Here is a 27,759-nt window from a genome sequence, read left to right as displayed (position 1 = left end):
TCCAAATAATCAATGATGAAAACGGAAAACCAGGAACCACTGCCGCTCGTAATCACATTATTCTATGTGAGCCTTGACAGATTCTCGCCGTTTCATCTGTCCATGAAAATCTGTCGACGAGATATTACTAAATAGCTAACCAAATCACGACACGGTCTATCTGTACTGACCCTTTTTATGGATTTCTTTATTTTTGCACTTACTTTATGCACACTCACAGGACTCTACACACTTACATTGATACTCCAACAAACACACACACACACACACACACACACACAGTCTTGCACAGCTAACCGTGTGGGGACATACAATTCAGTCCCCACAATCTGCTAACCATGTGTGTGTGACAAATAAAATGTGATTTGATTTGACACACACACACACACACACACACACACACACACACACACACACACACACACACACACACACACACACACACACACACACACACACACACACATTCATGCTGACTCTACACACATGCACACATACTCACACACAATCATCATATACGCTGCTGCTACTCTGTTGATCAGACACAAGCAAAGAATGTTCATGTTTGACAGGAATGAACATGCAGAAACCCCCCTAGGAGAAAATATATGAAGCATGAACTATGTAAAGTGACCTCTGCATGTCCTCTCCCCTTCAAAAAGATGACAGACCGCACAATCTAGTGGGCCATGATTATGTCCTAGCTAAATTCCCAAATCTGTCCCTCCAACCGTGATGACCATCTAATCATCCCAAGCTTTCTAATCGACTTTTTCACCCCCTCACATCTCCCCTGCAGCTATTCCCAGGTTGTTGGTATAAATAACAATGAGTTCTCTTCTCAGTCACCTGGTAGAATAAGGGTTAAATAAAGCAATGGTGTACACCCACCTCTAAATTTGGATTGCAGCTTGTTCCTACTGTGTAATCACCCATAAAGGGTGGCAGGTAGGCTAGCTGTTAGAGAGGGGAGCCAGCAACCGGGTTGCAAGATTGAATCCCGGGTCTGATGGGAAAAATCAGTCGGGAAGTGAGCTGGCAACCGGAGGGTTACTGGTATCAAGTCTTAGACGTCATTGCCTGCTGTTGTGCCCTTGAGCAAGGCACTTAACCCCCCACAACAAAAGCTCCCCGTGCATCCAGTGTGGCAGCACCCCACACCTCTCCAGAAAATCTGTATGCATGTGTGGGTCGGGTAAAAAGAGGAAGTCATTTCGGATTGGACCTTGTGTGCAATTGACCAATATAAAGTTCTTAATCTTAATCTTAAAAACAATATAAACTGAAAGCAGATGAACAAGATTTTGCAAAGTAAAGGAATACTTTTATCATTATTCCCCCTACTAAAATGTACTTTACACTGACATTCAGCTAGTGTAGTGGCATGAAGTGTTCAGTTTTAGTTTGATTTTAGTTTGATTCTTTATATAAATAGAGCATGCAATAGCTTGTTTGTGTGTAAACATAGACATAGAGCCGCTGTCACTCACCAGATTCACCTGTAACTCAACCCCTGTCCATTGGCATTACGTAACTGGTTCTTCCAGACATACAATGTAGAAACAAACAGACAGAAACCCCCCTAGGAGGGGGGTTCAGGCAAAGGGGTTGCCTGAACAAATATGTAATGAAGAAGACATTCTATAGCAATATTCTCTAGAACACAATCAAGTGATATTATGGCTTTTATAAGCAATGCTAAATCAGAAATGTGCAGTCAGTCTGTCAGTCTGTCAGTCCGCATTGACATGTTCACACATAGAAGGAGCCAGGGCGAAGCAATCAGTTTAGATAAAAGCAATTCATCTGAATGCATGAATTACTATATTGGATAAAGGCAGAATGCATTTAGTTGTGCAACTGACTAGGTTTCTCCCTTTCCCTTTCCCTTACATGTGGTTTGCATCTTGACTGATGGCTGTGCACCACCGTGAGTAGAGCACTACTTTTCAAGCCTTGTACGAGTTTCTCAAGTCTCCCACAGTCATATCTGTCAACACTAACCCACTCCTCTGTGTGGTTTCACTTGTTTCAGAGATATGAATGCTTTATAATAGACTGACTATATGAATATGTGAGTATGGGATGTCATAGCAGATACATTTTGTGCTCTCACTTCATATGACTTGATTTCAATTTTTACATCTTTCCACAAACACTCTTCATACAGTATATAACTCTGAATCTAATGCTTGAATAACTGAGAGTTTGATTGATAGAGATAGAATGATATAATTTTGCATTCAAACTTACATTCAAATTTCTACTATCAGCATTTCTAAAAAAACTATTGGCAAGTATTAAATTCGGTACGAGTAAATGTCATAAATATATTCAAGATCATACTGACACATATACTTTCTCAAGACCATAGAATTGGCCTCACGTGCACAAGATGACATCCTATATGATAGTCAGATGTACAGGAGCATGCCAGATCTGATAGATCAAGTTGAAAGACACAGAAAACAGATTGATGGTGTCAGCAAGTCAGAGCATCTTTATTGTATTCACAATGGGGTCTGTTGTTGGTGTCCCATCCAGATGTAGTAGAATATGTTGTTCTGGAGGTGTTAACCATAGAAATAGAATTACCAGAAAAATATGTTTTTTTTAAATTAAATCCCCATTCAAGTCATTGTTCCATGATGGGTGTCTGAGGGGCTTTAGCCATTCTAGAAAGTATAGGAGGACGTTATGCACTTCTTAAACTAGAGTAAACCAGAGCTGGCCTAAACAAATAACACTGATAACAAGGATAGGGATTTTTTATCTGACAAATACTTTTTATAAGTTGTAACGCTGTATTTTAGGTTGCATGAATAAAGGACTGGGGAAACGCAATATTCCACGTTCTGGCCTCACATTTCCTACAACCATTCTAGTAATTATATTTCTATGTGGTTAACTCATTGCTTGCTGCAGTGCTCGCTGTGTGTGTGGGACCTTAAGAGGTGTGTTTGGTTTCACTTGAGGAGACAACCTTGCCATCCACCATTTCCTCTGTGACAATCACCACCTTGCGTGTGGTGGAGGTGGATGAGCTGGGGCCGGAGCTGGAGGAGCTGAGGCCGGAGCTGGAGGAGTTGAGGCCGGAGCTAGACGAGCTGATGTGGGAGCCGGTGGAGCTGAGGCCAGATTTCGAGGAGCTGTGAACAAGGCTGTTAGGAAGGGAAACCAATGGTTAGCATAGTTAGCATCTATGATCATAATAAGTATCTATTAAAGATCACATAGCTGATGATTCATGTCAAAAGTAACCATGGCTCAAACTAAGGTCAACTTCAAATGAACATTGTTTTTAAAATCAAATGTTGAGGGACACATCCAATCCCATTCTGCCTTACCCGCTAGCCTCTCCGTCCAGCAGCCTCCTGTACTCAGCGATCTCCATCTCCAGGCGTGTCTTGATGTCCAGCAGCATCTTGTACTCCTGGCCCTGGCGTTCCATGTCGCTGCGGAGAGACATTAGCTGCTCCTCCAGGCTGGTCACTTGGCTCTGGAGGCGTCCCAGCTGCATGGAGTAACGGCCCTCCGTCTCCGCCAGCGTGTTCTCCAGGGAGCCTTTCTATTGGCCGGGAGAGATTTGAGATGATGGGTCAAAAACTGTGGGAGTAGGTTTGGAATTTGGAATGTTTACTGTCATACTGAAAATGTTAGCTCTAGTAATTGAATGTGAAGGCAGGTAGATGTTAGCTATAGTAATGGAGTGGTGCCTGGCAACAACAACTTGAGGGATAGTGTTAGAGTCCAGGTGAAAGTGAGATACTTGAGGGATGGTAGAGAATGATGAAAGAGTTAAATGTTGATTATTCATAAAAGTTGCAGAAAGTTGTGTAAGTAATGTCTCATAAACTGTGGTCTGTGTAAATAATTACAGCTCACCATGCTGAGCTGTGACTGCAGTTCAATCTCCAGGCCCTGCAGTGTGCGACGGATCTCCGAAATCTCTGACTTGGATGTCTGGAGAACCTCTGTGCTGGACGCCACCTCCTTGTTCAACGTCTCTGTCTGTAAAACACAATAAGTGGTCAATCATCACAGAAACAAACAAACATTTCAGCTCATGATAGAATGTCACAATGTTACCAACTAGAAGTAAAGGAACATCTACACCATGAACATAGTTTAGGGGTTCTAGAGGTCCTACCTTGGTCTGGAACCAGGCCTCCAGGTCACGCTGGTTCTTGGCACTACCGGCCTCGTATTGCTCACGAATCTCAGCCATGACTCTTGACAGGTCCTCCTGTGGTGCTGCGTCCACCTCCACGTTGATCTGTCCAGTCATCTGCGTCCTCATGGCCAGCAGCTCCTGTGGAGAAACACATAGCGGTGAGTGTAAAGGATTAAGAAGTGACTAACCTCTGCCTGATGGTAACAACTTGACCTGCCCTCTGTCTTCATTATGAATTTGAACACCATTGCTTGATACAGATGTGCTTGAAAGCCAGCAATGGTGTTCTAGTGAAGACCCATAGCAGGTTGACATGGTCAATAGATGTAATACATTAAGGGACTGTATGGATATGTCCCAGTAGCCCACACCCACCTCCTCATGGTTCTTCTTGAGATAGATGAGCTCCTCCTTCAGTCCCTCGATCTGCATCTCCAGGTCAGATCTGGCCATGGTCATCTCGTCCAGCATCCTCTTCAGCCCGGCGATGTCCGCCTCCACTGACTGACGCATGGCCAGCTCGTTCTCATACCTGAGAGATGGAGAGAGCTTAGGTCAAAGAACTGCCTGAATGTGTTGCTCTGTGAGAATAGCAGGGGAGTTATAGATTCTAGTATTCCATTAAGTTTGGGGAAAATAACAGAAAGTAACACCAGGCTTCTGATATGTCTGTTGGGAGGGTGTGGTTATGGTGGAGGTGAAGGGTAATGTCATTTGGTTTCTATTTTTGTAGATTCAATACAAAATGTAATAAAAAACAGTGAGTGTTTTTACAGATTTGGGGTTATTCCAAGTGGTTAATGTAATGTACCAGCAGTGTACTGTATCTGTGGATGGTGTTGGATGTACTTACTTCGTTCTGAAGTCGTCTGCAGCGAGCTTTGCGTTGTCGATGTTCAGATAGATGCTTCCGTTCAAGCAGGTGGCATCCTGGATCTGAGAGGTGGAGGATTTCAAAACATTTCAGGATGGGGCATGCATGGAATTTCACACTAATACAGTACACACAAACTGTTAAATCACACTGTAATCACTCAGTTCTGAGTTTCAGCTGCACTGTCAATTATAGCTCACAGAAGCATTACAGGGAACCTGTTATCTTTGTGAACATTGTAAAGCATGACACAAAGAAACTAATTGCACCTTTTGCAATCGCCTAGGGGCTCAGAGGAAGGATTGGCTTCAATTATCCGCTTTATCTTCAATGCTTCAGCTGCAAATGTGCATACTGTCTTGTCATTTATCTTCGGTGCAATATTTTGGTTTAATCAATTATTATATAATTTTGCATTTTCCAATGTTCATATATCACTCTCAGTAACTTGTTGGAAAAACAAGCCGATGTCGCCTGTACTCTCTAGCAAAGTATAACATTGTCACTATGCAGACATTATCATGTTCTGACATGCCGTGATGTCATTATTGAGTGCTCTTGCCATCTAGGAAACACGTCACGTACCTTGTCCTGCAGGTCGGCGATAGTAGCGTAGAAGCCAGAGTAGTCGCGAGCACTGGGGGATGTCTTGCTCTCCATGAACTGACGGATCTTCAGCTCCAGCTCGGCGTTGGCCGCCTCTAGCATGCGCACCTTCTCCAAGTAGGTGGACAGGCGGTCGTTCAGGTTCTGCATTGTGGCCTTCTCGTTGGCCGACACATTAATGTCGGCTCCACCGCCACCACCACCACCCCCTCCCATGCCGAAAGCAAAGCCGCCGCCGCCGCCGCCGCCACCACCCCCTCCCATTCTGAAACCATAACCGCCACCGCCACCACCACCACCTCCACCGCCGGAACCGAACGAGGAGCTAGAGATGCGCACCCCAGAGCCTCCTGCTCCTCCATACACACTGCCGGCCCTCATGGCAGTGACGCGGCCTCCTCCACCTCCACCACCACCCATCGAGGAGAAGCGGGAGGAGCCCATACCCATTCCACCTCCACCTCCAGACCTCATGGACATGGTGCCACCACCGCCTCCACCACCGCTGCTGCTGTAGGACATGCTAGATCTGGAGAAGGACATGGCTGCTGAGAGCGAGTCTGCCTGCCTGGGATGAAGAGGAGAGAGAATGTGGTGCACGGCCCAGCCACGGTTCCCTTTTTATGCTGCACAGGGCAGAAGGAGGGAGGGTGGGAGGAGGACATGGGCGGGAGAGGCAGAAGGGAGGAATAGAGAAAGGAGGAGTACAGGGAGGATTTACCACATATAGGGCAGGGGATCCTCCCCCACACTTTGACATGCTAGGATGCAGAAGGAGATGGAAGAGGATAGTTATGTACTGTGTGGATATGCAAATATTGAAAATATACTATTGTTGTACAACTCCACTCTCCCCATCTCACTCTATATATGGCGTCTGCCTGCACAAACAAATAAAAGTGCACACGTATAAATAGCTGGAGTTCCTCTCCCGTTTATAGCGTTTGGTTGAAAGCATAAACAAACCTGCTTCGATTAGCCCCAGGTCAATCAATCAGTCAACACACACAGTATAACTTTGACATGTTGTGACAGGTGAACTTTGCCACGTTTTCTGAGCATATTTTTTAAAACACTGAATGGCTATGTACCTCTACCTGTTATGTACCAAGACAGGGACTGGGGAATTTGTCAGGACCAAAATAGACATGAAAGGAGCAAAGCCCAGGTTGAACTATTTATTTCACAACGGGAGAATTACACATATTTTAATGCCAAGGACACGCCAGGATGGCTTTCCAAGAGGTGTTGAGTTATCCTGAGTGGTCCAGCCTCAGTTCAAAAACAATGGATAAATGTTGCCCCAAGACTTGTCTAAAGATTGTAAAAACAAAAATATACCTCCTCACCTTACTTTGCCTTTTCATTATTCATAACTCATTTCCTGGTTGTATGTGGCTGTATTTACAACCCAGGCACAGAGAGCTGAGCCGAGCACATAGAGCCCCTGACAGTCACTAGATTCACCCAGAACTCAATTGGAATTCTGTAACTGGTTCTTCCAGACACACAATGTCCCCAACGTAGGAACAAACAGACCTCCTTCGCATGAACAAATACAGTTGAAGTCGGAGGTTTACATACACTTAGGTTGGAGTCATTAAAACTTGTTTTTCAACCACTGCACAAATTTCTTGTTAAGAAACTATAGTTTCTATAAAAACTATAGTTTTTTGTTAAGAAACTCTACTTTTTGCATGACACAAGTCATTTTTACAACAATTGTTTACAGACAGATTATTTCACCTATAATTCATTGTATCACAATTCCAGTGGGTCAGAAGATTACATACACTAAATTGACTGTGCCTTTAAACAGCTTGAAAAAGTCCAGAAAATGAGTTTGGTTTTAGAAGCTTCTGACAGGCTAATTGACATAATTTGAGTCAACTGGAGCCATACCTGTGGATGTATATCAAGGCCTACCTTGAAAATCAGTGCCTCTTTGCTTGACATCATGGGAAAATCTAAAGAAATCAGCCAAGACTTCAGAAAATAGACCTCCACAAGTCTGGTTCATCCTTGGGAGCAATTTCCAAATGCCGGAAGGTACCACTTTCATCTGTACAAACAATAGTACGCAAGTATAAACACCATGGGACTAGGCAGCCGTCATACCGCTCAGGAAGGAGATGCATTCTGTCTCCTAGAGATGAACGTACCTTGGTGCGAAAAGTGCAAATCAATCCCAGAACAACATCAAAGGACCTTGTGAAGATGCTGGAGGAAACATGTACAAAGTATCTATTTCCACAGTGAAACGAATCCTATATCGACATAACCTGAAAGGCCGCTCAGCAAGGAAGAAGCCACTGCTCCAAAACCACCATAAAAAAGCCAGACTACGGTTTGCAACTGCACATGGGGACAAAGATCATACATTTTGGAGAAATGTCTTCTGGTTTGATGAAACAAAAATGTAACTGTTTGGCCATAATGACCATCTTTATGTTTGGAGGAAAAAGGGAGAGGCTTGCAAGCCAAAGAACACCATCCCAACCATGACGCACGGGGGTGGCAGCATCATGTTGTGGGGGTGCTTTGCTGCAGGAGGGACTGCTGCACTTCACAAAATAGATGGCATCATGAGGCATGAATATGATGTGAATATATTGAAGCAACATTTCAAGACATCAGTCAGGAAGTTAAAGCTTGGTCGCAAATGGGTCTTCCAAACAGACAATGACCCCAAGCATACTTTCAAAGTTGTGGCAAGGACAACAAAGTCAAGGTATTGGAGTGGCCATCACAATGCCCTGAACCCAAATCCTATAGAAAATGTGTGGGCAGAACGGAAAAAGCGTGTGCGAGCAAGGAGGCCTACAAACCTGACTCAGTTCTGTCAGGAGGAATGGGCCAAAATTCACCCAACGTATTGTGGGAAGCTTGTGGAAGGCTACCCGAAATGTTTGACCCAAGTAAAACAATTTAAAGGCAATGCTACCAAATACTAATTGAGTGTATGTAAACTTCTGACCCACTGGGAACGTGATGAAAGAAATAAAGGCTGAAATAAATCATTCTCTCTACTATTATTCTGACATTTCACATTCTTAAAATAAAGTGGTGATCCTAACTGACCTAAGACAGGGATTTTTTACTAGGATTAAATGTCAGGATTTGTGAAAAACTGAGTTTAAATGTATTTGGCTAAGGTATATGTAAACGTCCGACTTCAACTGTATTTCTAGAAGAAGACATCCTGAAGCAGTAATTTCTAGACCACAATCTAGTTGAAATGGGTTCAAATCCAAAGTGTATCATTTGTGTCTTATTACAAAGAATTTGTGAAATTATGGTATTTTCTGAGCAATGGTAAATCAGAAGGGTGCTGTCAGTCAGTTTACATTGGCGTGTTCACACAAACAAGGTGCCAGGCGAATGCATTCAATTTTTTATTAGATAAATTGATCTGAATAAATAAATCACTATATAATCTATCATACACTACATGTAAAAAAAGTATGTGGCTATTTCAGCCACACCCATTGCTGACAGGTGCATAAAATTGAGCACACAGCTATGCAATCTCCATAAACAAACATTGGAAGTAGAACGGCCTTAATGAAGAGCTCAGTGACTTTCAACGTGGCACCGTCATAGGATGCCTCCTTTCCCTGCTATTGCTGCCTCAGTCGACTGTAAGTGTTGTTATTGTGAAGTCGAAACCTCTAGGAGCAACAACGGCTCAGCCGCGAAGTGGTAGGCCACACAAGTTCACAGAACCGGACCGCCGAGTGCTGAAGCACGTAAAAATAGTCTGTCCTCTGTTGCAACACTCACTACTAAGTTCCAAACTGCCTCTGGAGGCAAGGTCAGCACAAAAACAGTTTGTCGGAAGCATTATGAAATAGGTTTCCACGGCCGAGCAGCAGCGCAATAGCCTAACCACCATGCGCAATGCCAAGCATCTGATAGAGTGGTGTAAAGCTCATCGCCATTGGACTACGGAGAAGTGGAAAAGTGTTCTCTGGAGTGATGAATCACGTTTCACCAACAGGCAGTCCGAGGGACGAATCTGGGTTTGGAAGATGCCAGGAAAACGCTACCGGCATGTTGGTGGTCTGAGGCTGGTTTTCATGGTTTGGGATATGCCCCTTAGTTCCAGTGAAGGGATATCTTAATGCCACAGCATACAATGACATTCTATTGAATATCTTTGGGACGAATTGGAACGCCAGCTGCGGGCCTAATCACCCAATATCAGTGCCCAACCTCACTAATGCTCTTGTGGCTGAATGGAACAAAGGACCTGTAGCAATGTTCCAACATCTAGTGAAAAGCCTTCCCAGAATAGTGTAGGCTATTATAGTAGCATAGGGGGACCAGCTCCATATTAATACCCATGATTTTGAAATTATGTGTTCGACGAGCAGGTGTCCACGTACTTTTGGCCATGTAGTGTTTATGTGGTCCGCATCTTGACTTACGGCTGTGCACCACTTTGAGTAGAGCACTCAACTTTTCAAGAGTTTCCCAATTCTCCCACAGTCATATCTGTCAATGCGAACTGTGTACCATCATCTAACTCCAATGACTACTGATGTTGTGTAACTGTGGAGGCTCCTCAGAGGAATAGGAGGACCACCCTACTCAGTGATTTTCAGAAAAATACAAAAAAATAAAAACATTCAAAAGAGATACTTAAAAAAATAACTATGCTACATATACTCACATCACCAAATACCTGATTACCTAAACACACTTTTGCAATGAAGGTCTACCGAAGTCTAAACAGGACCCTCTATGGTAGCACCCTGGTGTAGCCGGAGGACAGCTATTTTCCATCCTCCTCTGGCTACATTGACTTCAATATAAAAAATAGGAGGCTTGTGCACCAGACCTACTTCCATAAACCTACGTGGTAGTTCTGATGGAGACCACCCAGAACCTCGATGTGAATGTGGATGAGATCAAGTAATAATTTGTCAACAGAACCATCAATAAAGATTATGTGGTTGAATGAGAATGGGCTGTGTGGTTTCACTTGTTATAGAGATATTCATTCTTTATCATAGACTGACAATATGAATCTTTGAGAATGGATGTAATAGATGATACATTCTGTCATCTAATATCAAATGAATTGTTTTCAAATCTAAATCTTTCCGCCAAAACATGGTGTCCAGCACTAGAGTTGACTCCACAAACACTCTCTACACATTGTATATCTCTGAATCTAAGAACTCGTCATTTATCTTAAAGAGATAGAATTATATAATGTTGCTGACAACTTTCAACATTTCTAAGATCACCATCAGATCAATGTACAAGTGAATGTCATAAAAATATTCGAGATCATACTGAAACATATGCTTTCTCAAGACCATAGAATTGGCCTCATGTGCAAAAGATGACAACCTATATGATAGTCAGATGTACAGAAGAATGCCAGATCAGATACATCAAGTTGAAAGACACAGAAAACAGGATGATGAAGTCAGCAAGTCAGAGCCTCTTTATTGTATTCACAATGGGGTCTGTTGTTGGTGTCCCATCCAGATGTAGTAGAATATGTTGTTCTGGAGGTGTTAACCATAGAAATAGAATTACCAGAAAATAATTCCCCATTCAAGTCAATGTTCCATGATGGGTGTCTGAGGGGCTTTAGCCATTCTAGAAAGTATTGGAGGATGTTATGCACATCTTAAACTAGAGTTAATCAGAACTGGCCTAAAGAAATTACACAGATAACGAAAATAGGGATTTTTCATCTGACGAAGACTTTGTATAAATTGAAACGTTGTATTTTAGGTTGCATGAACAAAGCAATGTGGAGCAGTAATATTCCATGTACTGGCCTCTCATTTCCTATACCCATTCTAGTAATTATATTTCTATGAGGTTAACCCATTGCTTGCTGCAGTGCTCGCTGTGTGTGTGGGACCTTAAGAAGCGTGTTTGGTTTCACTTGAGGAGACAACCTTGCCGTCCACTATTTCCGCTTCGGTGATCACCACATTGCCTTTGGTGGAGGAGCTGAGGACGGAACCAGAGGAGCTGAGGCCGGAGTTGAGGCCGGAGTTGAGGCCGGAGCTAGAAGAGCTGATGTGGGAGCTGGAGGAGCTGTGGCCAGATTTCGAGGAGCTGAGGCCGAGGCTGTGAGGAAGGGAAACCCATGGTTAGCATAGTTAGCATCTATGATCATAATAAGTATCTATTAAAGGTCACATAGCAGTAAATTCACATCAAAAGTAACAATGGCTCACATTAAGGTGAACTGCAAATTAACATTGCTTCTAAAGTGAAATGTTGAAGGAGACATTCATTCATTTTCACTTGTTTCAAGGACCCTTGTTTCAAGGACCCGTCTTCCCATTCTGCCTTACCTGCTAGCCTCTCCGTCCAGCAGCCTCCTGTACTCAGCAATCTCCATCTCCAGGCGTGTCTTGATGTCCAGCAGCATCTTGTACTCCTGGCCCTGGCGTTCCATGTCGCTGCGGAGAGACACTAGCTGCTCCTCCAGACTGGTCACTTGGTTCTGGAGGCGACCCAGCTGCATGGAGTAACGGCCCTCCGTCTCCGCCAGCGTGTTCTCCAGGGAGCCTTTCTATTGGCCGGGAGAGACAGAGATCAAAAACTGTGGGAGTAAGTTTGGAATTTGGAATGTTTACTGTCATACTGAAAAGGTTAGCTTGAGTAATTGAATGTGAAGGCAGGTAGAGGTTAGCTATAGTAACGGACAAAACAAATATGCTTGTTCTAGGTCCCAAGAAACAAAGAGATGTTATGTTAAATCTGACAATTAATCTTGATGGTTGTATAGTCGCCTCAAATAAAACTGTGAAGGACTTCGGCGTTACTCTGGACCCTTATCTCTCTTTTGACGAACATATCAAGACTGTTTAAAGGACAGCTTTTTTTCCATCTACGTAACATTGCAAAAATCTGAAACTTTCTGTCCAAAAATGTGGCAGAAAAATTAATCCACGCTTTTGTCACTTCTAGGTTAGACTACTGCAATGCTCTACTTTCCGGGCTACCTGGATAAAGCACCAAATAAACTTCAGTTAGTGCTAAACACGGCTGCTAGAATCTTGACTAGAACCAAAAAATGTGATCATAGTACTCCAGTGCTAGCCTCTCTACACTGGCTTCCTGTTAAGGCAAGGGCTGATTTCAAGGTTTCACTGCTAACCTACAAAGCATTACATGGGCTTGCTCCTACCCATCTTTCCGATTTGGTCCTGCCGTACATACCTACACATACACTATTGTCACAAGACGCAGGCCTCCTCATTGTCCCTAGAATTTCTAAGCAAACAGCTGGAGGCAGGGCTTTCTCCTATAGAGCTCCATTTTTATGGAATGGTCTGCCTACCCATGTGAGAGACGCAGACTCGGTCTCAACCTTTAAGTCTTTATTGAGAATCATCTCTTCAGTAGGTCCTATGATTGAGTGTATTCTGGCCCAGTTGGTGAACGGAAAGTCACTGGAGCAACGAACCGCCCTTGCTGTCTCTGCCTTGCCGGTTCCCCTCTCTTCACTGGGATTCTCCAACTCTAACCCTGTTACGGGGGCTGAGTCACAAGCTTACTGATGCTCTTCCCATGCCGTCCCTAGGAGGAGTGCGTCACTTGAGTGGGTTGAGTCACTGATGTGAGCTTCCTGTCTGGGTTGGCGCTCCCCCTTGGGTTGTGCCGTGGCGGAGATCTTTGTGGGCTATACTCGGGCCTTGTCTCAGGATGGTAAGTTGGTGGTTGAAGATATCCCTCTAGTTATGTGAGGGACTGTGCTTTGGCAAAGTGGGTGGGGTTATATCCTGCCTGTTTGGCCCTCGACCCCTCCTGTATCAGCCTCCAGTATTTATGCTGCAGTAGTTTATGTGTCGAGGGGCTAGGGTCAGTCTGTTATATCTGGAGAATTCATCCTCTCTTATCCGGTGTCCTGTGTGAATTTAAGAATGCTATCTCTAATTCTCTCTTTCTTTCTTTCTTTCTTTCTTTCTTTCTTTCTTTCTTTCTTTCTTTCTTTCTGTCTTTCTTTCTTTCTTTCTTTCATTCTTTCACTCTCTCTCTCTCTCTCTCTCTCTCTCTCTCTCTCTCTCTCTCTTGGGACCTGAGCCCTAGTACCATGCCTCAGGACTACCTGGCCTGATGACTCCTCGCTGTCCCCAGTCCACCTGGCTGTGCTGCTGCTCCAGTTTCAACTGTTCTGCCTGCGGCTATGGGACCCTGACCTGTTCACCGGAAGTGCTACCTGTCCCAGACCTGCTGTTTTCAACTTTCTAGAGACAGCAGGAGTGGTAGAGATACTCTGAATGTGATCGGCTATGAAAAGCCAACTGACATTTACTCCTGAGGTGCTGACCTGTTGCGCCCTCAACAACCACCGTGATTAATATTATTTGACCCTGTTGGTCATCTATGAACATTTGAACATCTTGGCCATGTTCTGTTATAATCTCCACCCGGCACAGCCAGAAAAGGACTGGCCACCGCTCACAGCCTGGTTCCTCTCTAGGTTTCTTCCTAGGTTCTGGCCTTTCTAGGGAGTTTTTCCTAGCCACCGTGCTTCTACACCTGCATTGCTTGCTGTTTGGAGTTTTAGGCTGGATTTCTGTACGGCACTTTGAGATATCAGCTCATGTAAGAAGGGCTTTATAAATAAAAATGATTTGATTTGATTTGGTGCCTGGCTATTACAACTTGAGGGATAGTGTTAGAGTCCAGGTAAAAGTGAGATACTTGAGGGATGGTAGAGAATGATGGAAGAGTCAAATGTTGATTATTGCAGAAAGTTGCAGAAAGTTGTATACGTAATGTGCCCTAAACTGTGGTCCTTGGTCAGATGTTTGTAATTACGGCTCACCATGGTGAGCTGTGACTGCAGTTCGGCTTCCAGGCCCTGCAGTGTACGACGGATGTCCGAAATCTCTGACTTGGAGGTCTGGAGAACCTCTGTGCTGGACGCCACCTCCTGGTTCAACGTCTCTGTCTGTAAAACACAATAAGTGGTCAATCATCACAGAAACAAACCAACATTTCAGCTCATGATAGAATGTCACAATGTTACCAACTAGAAGTAAAGGAACATCTACACCAGGAACATAGTTTAAGGGTTCTAGAGGTTCTACCTTGGTCTGGAACCAGGCCTCCAGGTCGCGCTGGTTCTTGGCACTACCGGCCTCGTACTGCTCACGGATCTCAGCCATAACTCTGGACAGGTCCTCCTGTGGTGCTGCGTCCACCTCCACGTTGATCTGTCCAGTCATCTGAGTCCTCATGGCCAGCAGCTCCTTTGGAGAAACACATAGTGTTGAGTGTAAAGGATTAAGAAGTGACTAACCTCTGCCTGATGGTAACAACTTGACCTGCCCTGTCTTCATTATACATTTGAACACCATTGCTTGATACAGATGTGCTTGAAAGCCAGCAATGGTGTTCTAGTGAAGACCCATAGCAGGTTGACATGGTCAATAGATGTAATACATTAAGGGACTGTATGGATATGTCCCATCAGCCCACACCCACATCCTCATGGTTCTTCTTGAGATAGATGAGCTCCTCCTTCAGTCCCTCAATCTGCATCTCCAGGTCAGATCTGGCCATGGCCATCTCATCCAGCATCCTCTTCATCCCGGCGATGTCCGCCTCCACTGACTGACGCATGGCCAGCTCGTTCTCATACCTGAGAGATGTAGAGAGTTTAGGTCAAAGAACTGCCTGAATGTGTTCCTCTGTGAGAATAGCAGGGGGGGTTATAGATTCTATTATTCCATTAAGTTTGGGGAAAAAAACAGAAAGTAACACCAGGCTTCTGATATGTCTGTTGGGAGGGTGTGGTTATGGTGGAGGTGAAGGGTAATGTCATTTGGTTTCCTTTTTATAGATTCAACACAAAATGTAATAAAAAAACAGTATGCGAGTTTTTACAGATTTGGGGTTATTCCAAGTGGTTAATGTAATGTACCAGCAGTGTACTGTATCTGTGGATGGTGTTGGATGTACTTACTTGTTTCTGAAGTCGTCTGCAGCGAGCTTTGCGTTGTCGATGTTCAGATAGATGCTTCCGTTCAAGCAGGTGGCAGCCTGGATCTGAGAGGTGGAGGACGGCAAAAACATTTCAGGATGGGGTATGCATGGAATTTGACACGAATGCAGTACACACAAACAGTGATCCCACACTGTAAGCATTGAGTTCTGAGTTTCAGCTGCACTGTAAATGATAGACCATAGAAGCATTTACAGGGAACCTGTTGTCGTTATGATCATTGTATAGCATGACATGACACAAAGAAACATTTTATAACGTTTGTAATCGCCTCGGGGCTATTAAGAGAGAGGAAGGATTGGCTTCAATGATCTGCTTTATTTTCAATTCTTCAGCTGCAAATATGCATACTGTCTTTGCATCTATCTTTGGTGCAAATCCTTGGTTGAATCAATTATAACAAATGTATATAATTTAGCATTTTCTAAAAGTCATATTAATTTCACTATTAGTAAGTTGTTTGAAAAACAATCTGATGAAGTGTACACCATGTACCTGTACTCTCTAACAAAGAATAACATTTTCACAATGCAGACATTATCATGTTTTGACATGCTGTGATGTCATCATTGAGTGCTCTTGCCGTCTAGGAGACATGTCACATACCTTGTCCTGAAGGTCGGCGATAGTAGCGTAGAAGCCAGAGTAGTCGCGAGCACTGGGGGACGTCTTGATCTCAAGGAACTGACGGATCTTCAGCTCCAGCTCGCCGTTGGCCGCCTCCAACAAGCGCACCTTCTCCAAGTAGGTGGACAGGCGGTCGTTCAGGTTCTGCATTGTGGCCTTCTCATTGGCCGACACATTAATGTCGGCTCCACCGCCGCCACCACCACCCCCACCCATGCCGAAACCATAACTTCCACCGCCGCCGCCAACCCCTCCCATGCCGCCACCACCCCCTCCTATGCCGAAACCATAACCGCAACCGCCGCCGCCACCCCCTCCCATTCCGAAACCACAACCACCACCTCCGCCACCGGAACCGAACGAGGAGCTAGAGATGCGCACCCCAGAGCCTCCTGCACCTCCATACACACTGCCGGCCCTCATGGTAGTGACTCGGCCTCCTCCACCTCCACCACCACCACCCATCGAGGAGAAGCGGGAGGAGCCCATACCCATTCCACCTCCACCTCCAGACCTCATGGACATGGTGCCACCTCCGCCTCCACCACCGCTGCTGCTGTAGGACATGCTAGATCTGGAGAAGGACATGGCTGCTGAGAGCGAGTCTGCCTGCCTGGGATGAGGAGAGAGAATGTGGTGCACGGCCCAGCCACGGTTCCCTTTTTATGCTGCACAGGGCGGAATGAGGGAGGGAGGTTGGGAGTAGGACATCGGTGGGAGATGAAGAAGGGAGGAATACAGGGAGATATTACCTCATGTAGAGCCGGGCAGGGCAGGGCAGGGCAGGGCTCTTCCACCCACTTTGACAACCTGTTGGCAAACGCCAGGATGCAGAAGGAGATGGTGTGCCAAAGACACACCAGAATGGCTTTCCAAGAGGTGTTGAGTATTCCAGGGTGGTCCAGTCTCAGTCCAAAAACAATGGTTAAATGTTGCCATAAATCAGAAGGGTGCAGTCAGCCAGTCAGTTTATATTGGCGTGTTCACACAAACAAGGTGCCAGGCCAGTGCAATTAATTTAGATAAAAGCAATTAATCTGAACGCATTAATCACTATATCATCTATCATACAGTACATGGCCAAAAGTATGTGGACACCTCTTCAAATTTGTAGATTTGGCCATTTTAGCCAAACCTGTTGCTGACAAGTGTATAAAATCGAGCACACAGCTATGTAATCTCCATACACAAACATTGGCAGTAGAATGGCTTTAATGAAGAGCTCAGTGACTTTCGATGTTACCGTCATAGGATGCCACCATTCCAACAGGTCAGTTTGTCAAATTTCAGTTTGTCAAACCTCTAGGACCAACAATGGCTCAGCTGCGAAGTGGTAGGCCTCACAAGTGGGGACCGCTGAGTGCTGAAGCACGTAAAAATAGTCTGTCCTCGGTGACAACCCTCACTACCGAGTTCCAAACTGCCTCTGGAGGCAAGGTCAGCACAAAAACAGTTAGTCTGGAGCATTAAGAAATAGGTTTCCATGGCCGAGCTGCCGCACAAAAGCCTAAGATCACCATGTGCAATGCCAAGCTTCAGCTGGAGTGGTGTAAAGCTCACCTCCATTGGACTCTGGAAAAGTGGAAACGTGTTCTCTGGAGTGATGAATCACGCTTCACCATCTGGCAGTCCGACGGACGAATCTGGTTTTGAAAGATGCCAGGAGAAACACTACTGGCCCTAATGCATAGTGCCAACTCTAATGTTTGGTGGAGGAGGAATAATGTTCTGGGGCTGGTTTTCATTGTTCGGGATAGGCCCCTTAGTTCCAGTGAAGGGAAATCTTAACGCTACAGCATGCAATGACATTCTATCGAAGGACTTTGGGATCCCATCGAACACCTTTGGGATGAATTGGAAAGCTGACTGCGAACCAGGCCCATCACCCAACATCCGTGCCCGACCACACTAATGCTCTTGTGGCTGAATGGAAGCAAGTACCCCCAGCAATGTTCCAACATCTAGTGGAAAGCCTTCTAAGAAGAGTGGATGCTGTTATAGCAGCAAAGGGAGGACCAACTACATATTAATGTCCATGATTTTGGAAATAGGTTTTTGACGAGCAGGTGTCTACATACTTTTGGCCATGTATTTTGGGGTGGCAGGTAGCCTAATGGTTAGAGCGTTGGGCCAGAAACCGTAAAGGTTGCCGGATTGAATCCCCGAGCTGACAAGGTAAAAATCTGTCGTTCTTCCCCTGAACAAGGCAGTTAACCCACTGTTCCCCAGAAGGCCATCAATGTAAACAAGAATTTGTTCTTAACTGACTTGCCTAGTTAAATAAAGGTTACATTTCAAAATAAAAAATGTAGTGTTTATTTGTTCTGCATCTTGATTTATAGCTGTGCACCACTGTGAGTAGAGCCCTCTACTTTTCAAGCCTTTTATGAGTTTCCCAATTCTCCCACAGTCACATCTGGCAAAACTAACTGTACCATCCTCTAACTCCAATGCCTACTGTGTTGTGTAACAGGGGAGGCTCTTCAGAGGAGGAATATGAGGACCACCCTACTCAGTGATATCTGAAAAATAATATTTTCAAATTATAAAGTTACGCTTTTTAGATAAAACCATACGAAATATACTCACATCACCAAATACCTGATTACCTAAAATACACTTTCACAATGAAGGTCTACAGAAGTCTCTGCAGGACCCTCTGTTGTAGCACCCTGGTGTAGCCGGAGGACAGCTATTTTCGATCCTCCTCTGGCTACATTGACTTCAATATAAAAAATAGGAGGCTTGTGCACCAGACCTACCTCTATAAACCTACATGGTAGTTCTGATCACAGCCTCCAGTATTTATGCTGCAGTAGTTTATGTGTCGGGGGGCTGGGGTCAGTTTGTTATCTGGAGTACTTCTCCTGTCCTATTCGGTGTCCTGTGTGAATCTAAGTGTGCGTTCTCTAATTCTCTCTTCCTTTCTCTCTCTCGGAGGACCTGAGCCCTAGGACCATGCCCCAGGACTACCTGACATGATGACTCCTTGCTGTCCCCAGTCCACCTGGCCGTGCTGCTGCTCCAGTTTCAACTGACCTGAGCCCTAGGACCATGCCCCAGGACTACCTGACATGATGACTCCTTGCTGTCCCCAGTCCACCTGACCGTGCTGCTGCTCCAGTTTCAACTGTTCTGCCCTATTATTATTCGACCATGCTGGTCATTTATGAACATTTGAACATCTTGGCCATGTTCTGTTATAATCTCCACCCGGCACAGCCAGAAGAGGACTGGCCACCCCACATAGCCTGGTTCCTCTCTAGGTTTCTTCCTAGGTTTTGGCCTTTCTAGGGAGTTTTTCCTAGCCACCGTGCTTCTACACCTGCATTGCTTGCTGTTTGGGGTTTTAGGCTGGGTTTCTGTACAGCACTTTGAGATATGAGCTGATGTACGAAGGGCTATATAAATAAATTTGAATTGATTTGATTTGATTCTGATGGCGACCACCCAGAACCTCGATGTGAATGTGGATGAGATCAAGTAATAATTTGTCAACAGAACCATCAATAAAGATTATGTGGTTGAATGAGAATGGGCTGTGTGGTTTCACTTGTTATAGAGATATTCATTCTTTATCATAGACTGACAATATGAATCTTTGAGAATGGATGTAATAGATGATACATTCTGTCATCTAATATCAAATGAATTGTTTTCAAATCTAAATCTTTCCGCCAAAACATGGTGTCCAGCACTAGAGTTGACTCCACAAACACTCTCTATACAGTATATATATAACTCTGAATCTAAGAACTCTGAATTTCTCTTAACAGAGATAGAATTATATCATTTTGCTGACAACTTTCAACATTTCTACTATCAATATTTAAATGTGTTTTCCTAGAATAAAACTCAGTCCCATTGAATGTCATAAATATATTCAAGATCATACTGACACTTTCTCAAGACCATAGAATTGGCCTCATGTGCAAAAGATGACAACCTATGTGATAGTCAGATGTATAGGAGAATGCCAGATCAGATACATCAAGTTGAAAGACACAGAAAACAGGATGATGAAGTCAGCAAGTCAGAGCATCTTTATTGTATTCACAATGGGGTCTGTTGTTGGTGTCCCATCCAGATGTAGTAGAATATGTTGTTCTGGAGGTGTTAACCATAGAAATAGAATTACCAGAAAATAAATCCCCATTCAAGTCAATGTTCCATGATGGGTGTCTGAGGGGCTTTAGCCATTCTAGAAAGAATAGGAGGATGGAATTCACATCTTAAACTAGAGTTAACCAGAGCTTCCTTTAACAAATAAGACAGATAACGAAAATAGGGATTTTCATCTGACAAAGACTTTGTATAAGTTGTATTTTAGGTTGCATGAACAAAACACTGTGGAGCAGTAATATTCCATGTGCTGGCCTCTCATTTCCTATACCCAATCTAGTAATTATATTTCTATGGGGTTAACCCGTTGCTTGCTGCAGTGCTCGCTGTGTGTGTGGGACCTTAAGAGGTGTGTTTGGTTTCACTTGTGGAGACAACCTTGCCGTCCACCAATTCCTCTGTGACGATCACCACTTTGCGTGTGGTGGAGGTGGAAGAGCTGGGGACGGAGCTGGAGGAACTGACAGCAGAGCTGACGCCGGAGCTAGAGGAGCTGACGTGAGAGCTGGAGGAGCCGTGGCCGGATTTCGAGGAGCTGAGGCTGTGAGGAAGGGAAACTCATGATTAGCATAATTAGCATCTATGATCATAATGAGTATATAATAAAAGGTCACATAGCAGTAGATTCATGTTAAAAGTTACCATCACTCATAGTAAGGTCAACTTCAAATTAACATTGATTTTAAAATCAAATGTTAAAGGAGACATAAATTCATTTTCAAGTGTTTCAAGGTCCCCTGTCACCCCTCTTCCCATCCCACAAAGATGTAGCACTCTCCTCACCCATCCCTATCTGTCTCCTTGGCCCCCCTCTGTCCAATCGCTTCCTGCCTTACCCGCTAGCCTCTCCATCCAGCAGCCTCCTGTACTCAGCGATCTCCATCTCCAGGCGTGTCTTGATGTCCAGCAGCATCTTGTACTCCTGGCCCTGGCGTTCCATGTCGCTGCGGAGAGACATTAGCTGCTCCTCCAGGCTGGTCACTTGGCTCTGGAGGCGTCCCAGCTGCATGGAGTAACGGCCCTCCGTCTCCGCCAGCGTGTTCTCCAGGGAGCCTTTCTATTGGCCGGGAGAGATTTGAGATGATGGGTCAAAAACTGTGGGAGTAGGTTTGGAATTTGGAATGTTTACTGTCATACTGAAAAAGTTATCTCTAGTAATTGAATGTGAAGGCAGGTAGATGTTAGCTATAGTAATGGAGTGGTGCCTGGCTACAACAACTTGAGGGATAGTGTTAGAGTCCAGGTGAAAGTGAGATACTTGAGGGATGGTAGAGAATGATGGAAGAGTCAAATGTTGATTATTGCGGAAAGTTGCACAAAGTTGTGTACGTAATGTGCCCTAAACTGTGGTCCTTGGTCAGATGTTTGTAATTACAGCTCACCATGCTGAGCTGTGACTGCAGTTCAATCTCCAGGCCCTGCAGTGTGCGACGGATCTCCGAAATCTCTGACTTGGAGGTCTGGAGAACCTCTGTGCTGGACGCCACCTCCTTGTTCAACGTCTCTGTCTATAAAACACAATAAGTGGTCAATCATCACAGAAACAAACCAACATTTCAGCTCATGATAGAATGTGACAACGTTACCAACTAGAAGTAAAGGAACATCTACACTACGAACATAGTTTAGGGGTTCTAGAGGTTCTACCTTGGTCTGGAACCAGGCCTCTAGGTCGCGCTGGTTCTTGGCACTAACGGCCTCGTACTGCTCACGAATCTCAGCCATGACTCTGGACAGGTCCTCCTGTGGTGCTGCGTCCACCTCAACGTTGATCTGTCCAGTCATCTGAGTCCTCATGGCCAGCAGCTCCTGTGAAGAAACACATAGTGGTGAGTGTAAAGGATTAAGAAGTGACTAACCTCTGCCTGATGGTAACAACTTGACCTGCCCTGTCTTCATTATATATTTGAACACCATTGCTTGATACAGATGTGCTTGAAAGCCAGCAATGGTGTTCTAGTGAAGACCCATAGCAGGTTGACATGGTCAATAGATGTAATACATTAAGGGACTGTATGGATATGTCCCATCAGCCCACACCCACCTCCTCATGGTTCTTCTTGAGATAGATGAGCTCCTCCTTCAGTCCCTCGATCTGCATCTCCAGGTCAGATCTGGCCATGGTCATCTCATCCAGCATCCTCTTCAGCCCGGCGATGTCTGCCTCCACTGACTGTCGCATGGCCAGCTCGTTCTCATACCTGAGAGATGGAGAGAGTTTAGGTCAAAGAACTGCCTGAATGTGTTCCTCTGTGAGAATAGCAGGGGGTTATAGATTCTATTATTCCATTAAGTTTGGGGAAAATAACAGAAAGTAACACCAGGCTTCTGATATGTCTGTTGGGAGGTTGTGTTTATGGTGGAGGTGAAGGGTAATGTCATTTTGGTTTCTATTTTTTATAGATTCAACACAAAATGTAATAAAAAACAGTATGAGTGTTTTTACAGATGTGGGTTTATTCCAAGTGGTTAATGTAATGTACCAGCAGTGTACTGTATCTGTGGATGGTTTTGGATGTACTTACTTGTTTCTGAAGTCGTCTGCAGCGAGCTTTGCGTTGTCGATGCTGAGATAGATGCCTCCGTTTACGCGAGTGGCAGCCTGGATCTGAGAGGTGGAGGATGGCAAAAAAAATCAGGATGGGGTATGCATGGAATTTGACACGAATGCAGTACACATAAACAGTGATCCGACATTGTAATCATTGAATTCTGAGTTTCAGTTGCACTGTAAATAATAGCTCATAATTGCATTACACGGAAGCAGTCGTCTTTATGATCATTGTAAAGCATGGATCAAGGAAACAAATTGTGCCTTCTGCAATCGCCTAGGGGCTCTTAAGAGAGAGGAAGGAATAGCATCAATGATCGGCTTAATTTTCAATGCTTCAGCTGCAAGTATGGATACTGTCTTTGCATCTATCTTTAGTGCCTTGGTTGAATCAATTATAACAAATGTATATAATTGAGCATTTTCCAATGTTCATGTATCACTCTCAGTAACTTGTTGGAAAAACAAGCCGATGTCACCTGTACACTCTAGCAAAGTATAACATTGTCACTATGCAGACATTATCATGTTTTGACATGCCGTGATGTCGTTATTGAGTGCTCTTGCCATCTAGGAAACACGTCACGTACCTTGTCCTGCAGGTCGGCGATAGTAGCGTAGAAGCCAGAGTAGTCGCGAGCGCTGGGGGACGTCTTGCTCTCCATGAACTGGCGGATCTTCAACTCCAGCTCGGCGTTGGCCGCCTCTAGCATGCGCACCTTCTCCAAGTAGGTGGACAGGCGGTCGTTCAGGTTCTGCATTGTGGCCTTCTCGTTGGCCGACACATTAATGTCGGCTCCTCCGCCACCACCACCACCCCCTCCCATGCCGAAACCAAAGCCGCCACCACCGCCGCCGCCACCACCCCCTCCCATTCCGAAACCATAACCGCCACCACCACCTCCGCCGCCGGAACCGAACGAGGAGCTAGAGATGCGCACCCCAGAGCCTCCTGCTCCTCCATACACACTGCCAGCCCTCATGGCAGTGACGCGGCCTCCTCCTCCTCCTCCACCACCACCACCCATCGAGGAGAAGCGGGAGGAGCCCATACCCATTCCACCTCCACCTCCAGACCTCATGGACATGGTGCCACCTCCGCCTCCACCGCCACTGCTGCTGTAGGACATGCTAGATCTGGAGAAGGACATGGCTGCTGAGAGCGAGTCTGCCTGCCTGGGATGAGGAGAGAGAATGTGGTGCACGGCCCAGCCACTGTTCCCTTTTTATGCTGCACAGGGCGGAAGGGTGGAGGGAGAGTGGGAGGTGGACATGGGTGGGAGAGGCAGAAGGGAGGAATACAGGTAGTCATTACCTCATGTGGGACACAGCAGGGCTCCTCCCCCCACTATTAACACGCTAGGACGCAGAAGGAGATGGAAGAGGATCGATAGATATGTACTGTATGTGTGGATACGCAAAAATGTAAAATATAATATTGTGGCGTAACTCCACACTCCCCATCTCACTCTATATATGGCTTCTGCCTGCACAGTGCTTGCAGGAACTCACACAGACATGTAAATGTGCACACACCCATCAAGAGTTGGAATTCCTCTCCCGTAAAAGTGTCTGGTTGAAAGCATGGACACGCCAGCTTCTATTAGCCCCAGGTAGGTCAATCAGTCAGTCAGCACACACAGTATAACTTTGACATGCTGTGACAGGTGAGCGTTGCCATATTTCCTGAGCATATTGATTGACACATCTAATGCCTATTTACCTGCACATGTTATCTTACCAAGAAACAAGTTGCAGAGATGCATGCAGTTAATTGAAACTTTACGGTACAATTGGATCTTTCGCGTGACACCCACACAACATTCTCCCCAAACAGACCTGTCTTTTACTCACACACTGATATCTCCTCGCAAGAAAATCTCCTTTTCTTTTCCTTCAACGCAACAGTCCATTGTTCCCTAATAGTTTTTTGTGATTTTATGCACATACTCAGTTTACCATTGTATTAAGTTTCACTCAACTTCATGCATTTTCCATCAACAGTAGGAGTCTGCAGGACCGACAAAAGTACCACTATATAGCCCCCATGGGATGAGTCATTACTCCAGGCATCTTACCCCAGGAAAATCAAGTACTGGGCCCAGATTCACAAAACACTAGAAGCTTCTTAAGAAAAAAAAAAGTTTATAAGATAGTTCGTAAGTACAATTCCTCAACAATATCTTAATAATGAATTGTTTTCTTACAAACTTTTGTTTCTAGTTGACAATTTTAACTAGCTATCTAGCTAGCAATGGCAATGGCAATCCTGTTAGCATATTTCTTACTGAGATTACTGTTCTAAAACATGTTCATTGTGCACTAGCGACTCCTGTGGTGGGCTGGGCACAGTGTATGTCGACCAGGTCGCCAGGTGTACAGTGTTTTCTCCGATACATTGGTGCGGCTGGCTTCCGGGTTGGATGGGCATTGTGTCAAGAAGCAGTGTGGCTTGGTTGGGTTGTGTTTCGGAGGACACGTGGCTCTCGACCTTCGCCTCTCCCGAGTCCGTAGGGAGTTGCAGCGATGAGACAAGACTGTAACTACTACTAATTGGGATACCATGAAATTGGGGAGAAAAGGGGGTAAAAATACATTTAAAAAACACGTTCAATTGTGTTTTCCGCTCACTGCCCTGAGTTTCTTGGAATTAACAACATTTACAATAACTTTATGTTCAAGAATCTTGCTTAAGGAGAAACATAAGAAATAGCGCAGGAACATTTCCAATAACATTTGAGGAATAGCAACTTTGCTTAACTTTCTTCTGAAGTCAGTTAAGAAGACATTTCTTTGTAAAAAAAGGTTTTGTGAATGTGGGCCCTGTTCTTTTCCCTTAACACCTTGGCAGGGTACTTGACATCTGCAGCGTGCAAGAACAAGCTATTGCTTGTTTGCATATTTCCATACAACCAGAAAATTCCATCCCGGTTACAATTTGAGTCTCACATGTTGTACATGGAAAAGTTAATTTACATTTGTTCAAGCCAATGCAAGTTATGTTAATGATTTGCAGTAGAATGCAATATTGTGACATTGGTGAAGATGCTTAAAAGCACTATAGCTAGCTAGCTCTCAGTCAACATGGTCTTATTAGAAGATGTCAAAATCAAAAAGTGACATTTAAACACTGTAGTTACAGTGCCTATTGAAAGTCTACACACCCCTTGCACAGTCTTCACATGTTGCTGCTTTAAAATGTACTCTAAATATGTGTTAAATTATATATCATATACACAACCTAATCGTCATTTTAAAAGTGAAGGAAAAATTGCAATTGTCCAGCTGAAAAATAAAACTATCCCAGAGTTAGGTTTTCAGAAGACTGAGGCAGGTTTTTATTTTTTAAACCTGGGCTTTGCTCTTTTCATATTTATTTTGATCCTGACGTCACAACGCAGGTTGAAACCCTGTGTGTTTTCAAGCTTTGTGACGGCAAAATCATCTTATGGGTATGCCTGTCACCGGCAGGGACTGGGGAGTTTGTCAATATCAACTTTAATATGAACGGTGCAACGCACTGCTGAAAAGGTGTATTTTTCAGCCAAAGATCCGTAAGAATGGCTTTCCAAGAGGTGTTGAGTGTTCCTGAGTGCTCCAGTCTCAAGTCCAAAAACAATGGATAAACGTTGGCCTAAGAGCCGTCTCGAGTTTTTAGAATTGTATTATTCACAGCTGTAATGGCTGCCAAATGTGCTTCCACCCAGTATTAACTCTGGGGTGTGAAGACGCAAAATATTCTATACATTTTCTTTCACTTGTGGAGTAGGTTACAGTATGTAGATTGGTAGGAATTAAATCCAATTGGATCACTTTTGGATGTGATTTTAAGACAGCAAAATGTGCAGATTGCGCATGGGGTGTGTAGACTTTCTCTAGGCTCTGTGTGTCATGTACTAGTTACGTGGCAGTTGCGGCGAGATGTATCAGTCCAAGTTTCTGATATGTAAGTTATAAGTGAATGAATGAGTGAGAAACGAATTAGCTGAGGTCATCTGCCTGGTTCTCCTGCTCCTGCTCACACTCTCACTCATATGAGTGATTTCCTCTCATCTTCACAAAACTTCAGCCTTTTCTCAACGTACTCCACGGATTACCAGTGTGTCTGTAACGCAACTCAGGGTTTAGACATAGAAAGTCATTGAGCCTAATTCTGCTACTGACCAATGAGAAAGGGGGACGGCTAAATGGCATAGCCATGTCCCACTGTCATCCCTCTAGTCCCCACTTTCTTTGTACACACATGTTTCTAAGAGTCTGCGAGAGAGTGAGAGAGAGAGTGAGAGCGAGTGTGTGAGAGAGTGAGAGAGAGTGAGAAACGTTTTGTTCCTGTGTGCCCTGCAGCATTCCTCTTCAAAGGAGAGAGCCACACCCAGATAAAACCACAGGAGTGTCTTTCTCATGCCCTGACAATGACGGTAATGTATGATTTTCAGCATTTATCAATTTGATTTATGTCTGTCCCTCCTCTGCAATTATCAAAGAATGTGCAGGTTTCACAGGAATGAACATGCAGTAACCCCATGGATGACCTATGTAAAGTGACCTCTGCCTGTCTTCTCCCCTCCAAAAAAGTTGACAGACCACACAATCTAGTGTACTAAGATTTTGTCCTAGCTAAATTCCCAATCTGGACCTCCTACGGTCATAATGGCCATCTAATCATCCCAGCTTTCTAGTCAACTCTTTCACCCCCACACCTCTCCACTGCAGCCATTTCCAGGTTGTTACTATAAATAACAATGTGTTCTCTTCTCAGTCAATTTGCCTGGTAGAATATGTGTTAAATAGAACAGTGGTGTACACCCAAC

The 27,759-nt window shown here is 44.6% G+C and overlaps 3 protein-coding genes across 3 annotated transcripts; all 3 read right to left on the bottom strand.

Annotated features, from left to right (window-relative positions):
• Positions 1 to 2,473: 2,473 nt before the first annotated feature.
• LOC118936557 (keratin, type I cytoskeletal 13) lies at positions 2,474 to 6,842 on the bottom strand. The gene is made up of 7 exons (XM_036949616.2): positions 5,634 to 6,842; positions 5,028 to 5,110; positions 4,550 to 4,706; positions 4,151 to 4,312; positions 3,886 to 4,011; positions 3,348 to 3,568; positions 2,474 to 3,161 (listed from the first exon to the last, which is right to left on the bottom strand). Exons 1-7 carry the CDS (start codon positions 6,195 to 6,197, stop codon positions 2,948 to 2,950), a joined length of 1,527 nt encoding a protein of 508 aa, XP_036805511.2. The 5' UTR covers positions 6,198 to 6,842; the 3' UTR covers positions 2,474 to 2,947.
• A 4,247-nt stretch (positions 6,843 to 11,089) lies between these two features.
• LOC118936283 (keratin, type I cytoskeletal 13) lies at positions 11,090 to 17,013 on the bottom strand. Its single transcript, XM_021568006.3, has 7 exons — positions 16,255 to 17,013; positions 15,610 to 15,692; positions 15,129 to 15,285; positions 14,732 to 14,893; positions 14,467 to 14,592; positions 11,984 to 12,204; positions 11,090 to 11,753 (listed from the first exon to the last, which is right to left on the bottom strand). Exons 1-7 carry the CDS (start codon positions 16,861 to 16,863, stop codon positions 11,543 to 11,545), a joined length of 1,569 nt encoding a protein of 522 aa, XP_021423681.3. The 5' UTR covers positions 16,864 to 17,013; the 3' UTR covers positions 11,090 to 11,542.
• Positions 17,014 to 20,295: 3,282 nt separating this feature from the next.
• Positions 20,296 to 26,021, bottom strand: LOC100136069 (keratin 12). The gene is made up of 7 exons (XM_021568005.3): positions 23,539 to 26,021; positions 22,923 to 23,005; positions 22,442 to 22,598; positions 22,045 to 22,206; positions 21,780 to 21,905; positions 21,234 to 21,454; positions 20,296 to 20,938 (listed from the first exon to the last, which is right to left on the bottom strand). Exons 1-7 carry the CDS (start codon positions 24,097 to 24,099, stop codon positions 20,740 to 20,742), a joined length of 1,509 nt encoding a protein of 502 aa, XP_021423680.2. The 5' UTR covers positions 24,100 to 26,021; the 3' UTR covers positions 20,296 to 20,739.
• Between the last annotated feature and the right edge of the window lie 1,738 nt (positions 26,022 to 27,759).

This window comes from Oncorhynchus mykiss, chromosome 17, assembly GCF_057628025.1.
Source record: "Oncorhynchus mykiss isolate SJ-2025 chromosome 17, ASM5762802v1, whole genome shotgun sequence".
Taxonomy (NCBI): Eukaryota; Metazoa; Chordata; class Actinopteri; order Salmoniformes; family Salmonidae; genus Oncorhynchus; species Oncorhynchus mykiss.
The sequence above is the reverse complement of the archived record's forward strand: the minus strand, read 5'-3'. Positions and strand labels throughout refer to the sequence as shown.

Coding starts and splice junctions, on each gene's coding strand:
- LOC100136069 (XM_021568005.3), bottom strand. CDS start 24,099: ATGTCCTTCTCCAGATCTAGCATGTCCTACAGCAGCAGTGGCGGTGGA. Junction 21,906..22,044: donor AGGCCTGGTTCCAGACCAAG/GTAGAACCTCTA, acceptor TGTGTTTTATAG/ACAGAGACGTTGAACAAGGA. Junction 20,939..21,233: donor CTGGATGGAGAGGCTAGCGG/GTAAGGCAGGAA, acceptor CCTTCCTCACAG/CCTCAGCTCCTCGAAATCCG.
- LOC118936557 (XM_036949616.2), bottom strand. CDS start 6,197: ATGTCCTTCTCCAGATCTAGCATGTCCTACAGCAGCAGCGGTGGTGGA. Junction 3,569..3,885: donor TGCAGTCACAGCTCAGCATG/GTGAGCTGTAAT, acceptor CCCGGCCAATAG/AAAGGCTCCCTGGAGAACAC. Junction 3,162..3,347: donor CTGGACGGAGAGGCTAGCGG/GTAAGGCAGAAT, acceptor CCTTCCTAACAG/CCTTGTTCACAGCTCCTCGA.
- LOC118936283 (XM_021568006.3), bottom strand. CDS start 16,863: ATGTCCTTCTCCAGATCTAGCATGTCCTACAGCAGCAGCGGTGGTGGA. Junction 15,286..15,609: donor GCAGACGACTTCAGAAACAA/GTAAGTACATCC, acceptor TACATCTCTCAG/GTATGAGAACGAGCTGGCCA. Junction 14,593..14,731: donor AGGCCTGGTTCCAGACCAAG/GTAGAACCTCTA, acceptor TGTGTTTTACAG/ACAGAGACGTTGAACCAGGA.